The 7635-nt window shown below is 40.2% G+C and overlaps 1 protein-coding gene across 1 annotated transcript in view; it reads left to right on the forward strand.

Moving 5' to 3' along the window:
- The window catches only part of COMMD5 (COMM domain containing 5), a 16106-nt gene extending 12843 nt beyond the window's left edge, over nucleotides 1-3263 (forward strand). The window contains exons 6-7 of the mRNA XM_021548382.3: nucleotides 147-222; nucleotides 2733-3263. Of these exons, the coding sequence (XP_021404057.3) occupies nucleotides 147-222; nucleotides 2733-2834 (178 nt within the window). The 3' untranslated portion in view covers nucleotides 2835-3263. The remainder of the gene's footprint in view (nucleotides 1-146; nucleotides 223-2732) is intronic.
- The last annotated feature ends 4372 nt before the right edge of the window (nucleotides 3264-7635 follow it).

Genomic DNA, 7635 nt, shown 5'->3' on the forward strand with positions numbered 1-7635 from the left:
TGAGTTTCCAGCCAGACTCTGTGACTGAAATTACTCATGTTCTGTGTAAAGCCTACATGAACATCTAAAATTGTTGCTGTGCAATGCTGTAGTCATCATACTGCTGATTTCTACTGCTGTAATACTAATCATGTAAATAATTTCAGTTCACTGGCCCGTGCACTCCAGCCATCCATTCTGATGATGATGAAGCTTTCAGATGGGACAGCTCATCGCTTCGAAGTAAGTCTGATTGCCACAATAAACAGTAAGGAAACCACTTCTAGTTTCATTTAGAAAACTGTATTATGACTTAAAATACTAATGCTTTTGTAAACGTGATATGTTACCATTGGTTGGTCTGCTTTGGGATCCTTCATGTTCAATGTAGCCACATAAAATATTTAATGAAATACCAATCAAAATCATTTCATACCTTGTTCCTACACATGTTCTGCTGAACTGCAATTTATTAGAAGAATATTAGTTACTGGAAAGCACTGTTACATAGTATCTGGTTTGATTAAAAGTTATGGGGTTGTTATGACCTGTAACATTTAAACCTGATGGTGGCTCTTGAGGGCAGGAATATTGCTGGGGTAGTTTATATAATGTATGATACGCTTCTAAACCTTCTGCATTTGGCAGAGAATGGTAACATTCTTTTCTATGGCAGAGGTAGTTTTATTCTTTTCTTCAGAACTGTTGTGGCTGCTAGAAAATAAAAAAATCCTCTTTGCTTGTTACAGAGTTAGTCAGTGGCAATATTTATGACACTGTACCTAAAGGCTTGCCAGAAGATGGCATAAACTCTTCCATAATTTTAACCTTTGAAAAGGAATGTTATTTGTGCTATAAATAGCATGGTGTTGCGTACAGGAATTCAATGTACAGCAGGCATTATTACACTTGAAATCTGTACAGATTTTGGCTTCAGTTCCCTCATTAGTAGTAGTCTGGAAGAAGCACCAAAGCCCTATGGCCTGAAAGAGGTAGACTGATTTTACTGTTAAATTGTTTTGCAAGAAAAGCATCTGTTGAGAAGGGCATAAATTCTGTGCTACATTGCAAACTGTTGAAGGTGTCACTTCACAGGAGATCAAATTTACCCCTCTGGACAGTCTAGCTCAGAGCATCCCATACACTGTATTTGAGGACTTCCATGGAACTTAAATGATGCCATGGACTTCAGGTTAACCCTTTACAAAAGGATAAATTTCACTTGTGAGAATAAAATCTAGTTTATATCCTATTCCCACTTTATTGCCTGACATATCATGTCCAGTGTTGATCTTGGTGCCATTGTTTCTGACTGGTTTGGTTTGATTTTAGCATTTGTTTTTTGTGGTTTTTTCCTCAGTGTGAGTCTGTGGAAGACCTTTTGTTATGCTGCAGTGGAGATGTGTTTGTCCACCACACGCAGGAGTGCAGATATCTGATAACAAACAGTGGCTTTTCTTAGAATTAGCTCTTTGCTGTTGCTGCTGCTTGGATCTGAATGCCAAGGGTGTGATTTCAGACAGGATTTCTAGATCTGATGAGTTGTCTTCCCACAGTTAGCTTGTTGGAATAAACTTGTGTTTCGGTTTGAGGTACCATATGCAAGTAAATATAGTCCTCAGATCTTCAGTTTTCCTTTATTTGAACACATTCCTGCTAACTAACAGGGCTTGTGTAAGATGATAAGTCCAGAGAATAATTCTGTTGTGAACAGTTTTAAAATGTTTATAGCACACGGAGAAGTTACACACTTTGGTCCCCATTTGGTATTTAAATCACAGTGTGACTTCAGTCAGAAGTTTGGGGTTTTTTTAAAGCAGTGGGAATTGGAGCATTTTGAGTCTTGTATATATGTCAAAAGTGAAAAGGACATAGTGCCTTTTTATGCATTTCTGATGTATGTGGAAGATGCAAATCAGGTTTTGGATTCCTCTCATATAATTGGTATCTGTGCTGGAGTGGGCAGAAGGATGACAAGGGTCTCTGCCAAAAGAACTGCTGTCTTCAGTGCAGTCAAAGAGTTAATGAGGCAGTGCTGTGCAGACTGTGTGGGACCAGCCAGACTGCACTGGGCACTTGTGTGAGCATGTGTCTGTGCACTGCACTGGTGCCACCAGGCTGTGTCACCAGTCTGTGCCACAGTTGGTGTCTGCACTTGGCTGGGGGTCTCTGTCTTCATAGATAAGATTTCCAACCACTGGGCTTCTCAGGCTTGAAGTGGTAAAGGAGAGCCCATGAGTCTCCTGCACAGTTGAAAATGCTTTGTATGTTTAACCCTGTCTTTTGCCTTCCACATGTAGTGGAAGTGCCATTTGCTCTTAAGGTTGCTGCCAAGTGTCTTGCCTCGAGTCTTGATTCCTTTCTTTTGCAAGTTTGGACAAGCAGAATATCTTGGATTTGTTGCTTGAGAATTCTGTAGTCTCCACAACTTTCCAGAAGCCTTTCCTTCTTGTCCATGACTTTTATATCACCCAAGCAGCTCTCAGTTTACATCCTTGAGTATTTCCTTTCTCTCATCAGGCAGTACAGAAAATGTACAATCTAGGTGTTATTCCTGGGTTTTTTCCCATTCTCCTTTTTCATGTGGATTTAGTTGAATTACCTGAATTTTATTAACCTTTGTCTTAAGTCTGCAAAAATTAAGTCTTTTAAGAGAGGTTGGCCTTAGACTGCAGAATGTTCCATATCCATAGGTATGCCGTAGTCCAGTTCCTGAATGTCAATTGTTTTCTAACCTGAGCATTCTGTTTCAGGTTCCAGTTGCAAAGTTTCAGGAACTGAGATACAATGTTGCCCTTATACTGAAGGAAATGAATGATTTGGAGAAGAGAAGCATACTGAAGATCCAAGACTGAACACTTTTAAATTGGGAGTTTATGGAAGAGATCTGAAACCACCCCCAGCATGTTTGGTGAATGCAAAACAGGGGACCATCACCATTTTGCCTCTGTGAACTTCAATATGGCATTTATGATGTCTGCTGTAAATATTTTTTTTTTCAATTCAAGTATTAAAAGCACAAGTTCTTTTTGTAAGACTTAGGAAAAACAAAACATTTATCTATGAAAAAGTATAATGCTGTTTGTGAACAGCATTATACTTTTGCATGATTCATCAAAACTTTTTTAAAATAACTGTCTTAATAGAGGTAAGAGTCATTTATTTCTGATTATGATTCATAATTCTAATTTTTTTGAAAGTGTGCTACCGGAAGCCCTATCAATGTGTATGTATCATAAGAAAGCTCTGCAATATTTCAAATAAAAAATAAAATAACAAACCCACTCCTGCCTTCTAGAATGACAAATGTGATCTTGAGTTTTGCATAAAATTGTTACCTCGTTTCTTACTAAGTGACTACACTTTAACTATGGATAGTTAAAGGCTAATTTGGAAGAAAATCAAAAGTCTGTGGATCAAGGAAGAAGTATCATCTGGGCTTTCAGGACTAATTCCATGAAATTACAGCAGTGGAAAGGTGAAATCTATTTCTTTATCTGGTTAATCAGAATGGGCTAAATAGCCACAATCTCGTAACTGGAAATGCCAGCCTCTTGTTTCATGTGCTGCCTGTGTGTTTGATCCCATGAAATCAGCTGACATGACTAGGCAGAAACCTCTGGCCCTGCACTGGTGGTGAGCAGCAAGAGGCAGTGATCTTGTAACCCGCTACAGCTCATCAGTGGTGCAGGCCAGACCCCAGGATGAAGGGGCTGCCTACAATTGGGATGGAAGTCACAGGCAGGAGGATCTCCAAGCCCCCAGGCTGAGAAAGCAGTTAAGCACAGGCTGAAGTGTCCTGGATTGCTCAGGCAGTTAGTCTGGATGGGCACTGTAGGTTCCTCCCTTTGTACTGGAATAGTCTGTTCTAAGTTACTCCTTTGGTCTGTGAGTTTACCTTGCAAGGACTCCCTTAATGTGAAACATGTTTCAAGTCTCATTTGAATGCTGTGGGACCACATGTATGTCCCTAAGAGCTTTGCCAAAAAACGGATGAGTTCCTCACTCCTTGCCTGAATGAATTTTCCCCAGCAGCAAAAAAAGGGAGGCTGTGAGCAATTGCCCAAAGACAGCAGGCTGTGGCTCTAGAACTCAGGCTGTTTGTCAGAAGTCAGATGTACTTTAGAAAGCACATGCCACTGTTACTGTTAAGCATGGCTTGTTCCAGCTAATTGTAGGGTTTCTATCACAGTAATACCACCCATATTTGTTGTCACTTTCATGTTTTATGGTTGTAGAACTTGCCTTTATCTCCCTCACTCCCTGCAGAAAACTACTGAAATTAAAATTGTGGGTTAAGGAGGCCTTTTACACTCCCACAGATGTTTGTGTAGGAAAGGATGACTTGCCTTTGGATTTAAAAATCACAACAAGCATAGTAAGACTTATTTGTCATACTTCTAAAGAGGAGACTTTGACAGCAGTCCATACAAATCTAAAGATAGCTGAATAGCTGTGGTCCAGAAAGCTTTTAAAACCTGTGCAAGAATGTGTCCTGTAGTTTCAAATAAACCATCAGCAGGATTTCAAATTGTTCAGAAGCTTCCTGTTCCATTAGCTTTGTAGTGGACTCATCAATAACTCCCAGCTTTGATCCATACTGCATCTTAGTCTTTTAACTTCCGAGTGGATTGTAGACTGCGTTAACTCCTCTATGGAGCTTGTTTGTCTTCCTTGTATTTTACCAGGCTGTGAAACAAAACGTACATCCTTGTGTTCCTCGTTATGTTTCCCTTCTGGCTGCTTAAGTTTACTTTGTTTCAAACTGAAAATCTCAGCTGAGCCTAAGTGAAGTCATTTCAGACAAAGGGAATTCTGCGGCACGGAGGTAAAATGACCTGTTGCTCAAGGCATTCATTTGCAAAGTCATTTCTTACTGGTCAGAGCAGAGGAATCCATGAATACCTTCTAGACAGAATATATTCATTTGGTGGTTCTGTAACAACACTTGCTCATGTTCTCCAGAACTGGAAAGACTTCTTGACTGGATTTGTTATGTTCTCTGGACCACTTAGTCTTGAATTTGTCTTGCTACACATTAAGCAGCAGTTTACTGTAATTGGAGGGTTACTATGTATGCTGATGGGTGCTTGAAAACTTGGGGTGTTCGCTCCTCTGTACTTAAGAATTAATTTGGCCTTTCCTCCGAGAGAATAATAAAGCAGAAGTTGTCACCAAAATGGCTAGTGGGAGTGCATAGCAGATAGTTCCTCAGTTTTGCTAAAATGAGACTCTTCAAATTATTGTTAGGTTTTTCAGAATTCATAATGAATTACTTGTTAAAAATTTGTTCAATGCTGAAATATCTTCTTTCTTCCCAACTGAAATACCCTTGAATTTGGATTTCACTGAGTTTCTGGCTGTAGCCCTTTCATTCCAATGCAGAACAAAAGGAACCTTCAAAGAATCTGGGTATGTCTGAACAGAAATTACTTTATCCAAGTCACTCTAGGTTTGGTTACGCTTCAAGGACACATTGTGAATCCCCCTTTCAGTATCACACAGCGAGAGACACAGCCTGAGTGGGATGCTTGCTTTGTCGGTCCTGAGGTCTTGTCAAGCTGATCACCAGCCAGTCATCAATTAGGCAGGCAGGGGTTTGTGTGGGAAGGGCACTGGGGTTTTTCTTATTACACAGTTCATGGACCAGTAGGTAACAAGAACCTTTTGCAGGCTCTGTTGGTATTTTTCCTTGAGAAACAATACCCTGTGAAAGCACTGCTCTCTCTATTGGTGCCTTGCATTTATTTAAACTGGATGTATTTTTGTCTTAATTGTAGTGATTTTCTAACTATGGCATATGAACATAAACTTCTCTATTACACCTTTTCTTTAATTTGCTTTATAGAGGACAGAACATTATGTCCTTTCTTTCAAGATTAATTAATTTTAAACAGATTTAAAGTAGAACTTGGACTTGATAGTTTCTCAAAGTAAAACATGCATGTATGATAGCAAGGATGCTCAGTACATGAAGGAGTAGTCACCATAGGCAGAATGCAAAATAAGAGATAATGATAGTTGCCAAAAGTCATTCAGAGGTTCAGTGGCAAAATAACACAGAAGAACACACATGTTCTCCTCTTGTTCCCTATGCATATGTTAGTGCAGCTTCCTGACATAATGGTCAGGCTTCCTGCTTGGTGCTTTTTTTGAAATTGCCTCAACTGCACAGGCCATCAGTCAAAATCTGTTCTTGCTATGGACTATTACAGCATGTGCAGAGCTCATGGAAATAAAAAGCCATCTGCAGCTGTATTTGTGATGTGACTTTTCACATCCCTTCTTCCTCTAGGGAAGTTGTTCAGTCAGTGTGACTGGTGGTTTGGAATTTCACACTTGGGTTGGTTGTGTTTGAGAGGGGAGAGACACAGGTTTATTGGTGGCTTTTGTGGACTCAAAGCCTGATGCAGTTTATGGATTCAGAAGAAGGCTGAGGAATGTAGTCATGCTCTCATGCTGCCTGTTATGCCAGCCATTAACTGCTGGAGGAAGATCGGTATTGTGCTCATTGTCACTAAAAGGAAGAAATTAAACCTCCTTTTGCAGAAAAATCATACAAGGGAGATGTGCTTTTGCAGAGTGAGTCACCTCCTCACTTTAACTTCTTCTGTTTAAGTAAAGGATAAATCTGTTCTTGATCTCATGAACAATGCAGGTAGGCAGGAGGGTGCTTTTTTACCTTTCTTTTTTCCTTTTGCCTTCTAATGAAGTACACCTCATGACCTACTGCTGCTCCAAGTCCATGAATATATGCATGAATGTATGAAAACTCTATGCTTTCAGGATGTGTTATATAAAAACACCCCAGCATATCTAGATTATGTATGATCAATTCACACAGCTGTTTTTGCTAAAAAAGTCTCTGCAGAGCCAGGCCTGATGTCAGAATCAAATATTTAGTAGTTGTTTGACTTTTAGTGAACAGTAAATTAGTATCTTGACTTTAAAGTATTTTGCTGTTAGAGACTGTACGGCTCACTCTGTACCTGTCACACCCCACCGAGTACTAACATTTACCAAACACCACACATACCAGGAACCAGGAGAGGCAGAGCCAGCTGGTTTCTCCCCTGAAAAAGAGGGTCACAGAGTTGCTGCCTATGGGCCATCTGTCATAAGGTCAGGTCTGTGTTCTGAACCCTCCGAAGCACACAGCTCCCACCACGGGGAGTAGTTCATAAGCACAGCTGCTCTTTCCCCTTGAAATGTTTCAGCCATGTCCTGGTGGTAGGAGACAATTCCCAGAAGTGCATTTCCCAGTGCCTTTTTGAGACTCCTTTCAGTCCAGAGTGCTCAGACTGCCAGCCAGCTCTGCAGATTCTTTCATACATTGAGAATAGGAACTGTGGAAGCTCCTTGCAGAGCACAAATTGCTGATTGCATTTCCTATGATAAATCTATTCCCTTCCCTATCTTGAATTCATGTTCTGCTAGAAACCCTCTCTTTATACCAAGAGTTATCTCTTTAAGTGTCTGCTATGTAACTATGTAAATACTGGTGGCGTATCTCTGATAGAGATTGTCACTGCATTGCTACTGGTAACCAGTGGTTATGTCACTTTCCCTCGCTTGAATAGGCTTTGACTCATAGTGGTTTTCAGGACAATGGTTATAAAATAACACACTGAGGGGTTGCTGAGACTATAGTTTTGC

Source organism: Lonchura striata, chromosome 4A (genome assembly GCF_050655825.1).
Source record: "Lonchura striata isolate lonStrDom1 chromosome 4A, ASM5065582v1, whole genome shotgun sequence".
Classification (NCBI taxonomy): Eukaryota; Metazoa; Chordata; class Aves; order Passeriformes; family Estrildidae; genus Lonchura; species Lonchura striata.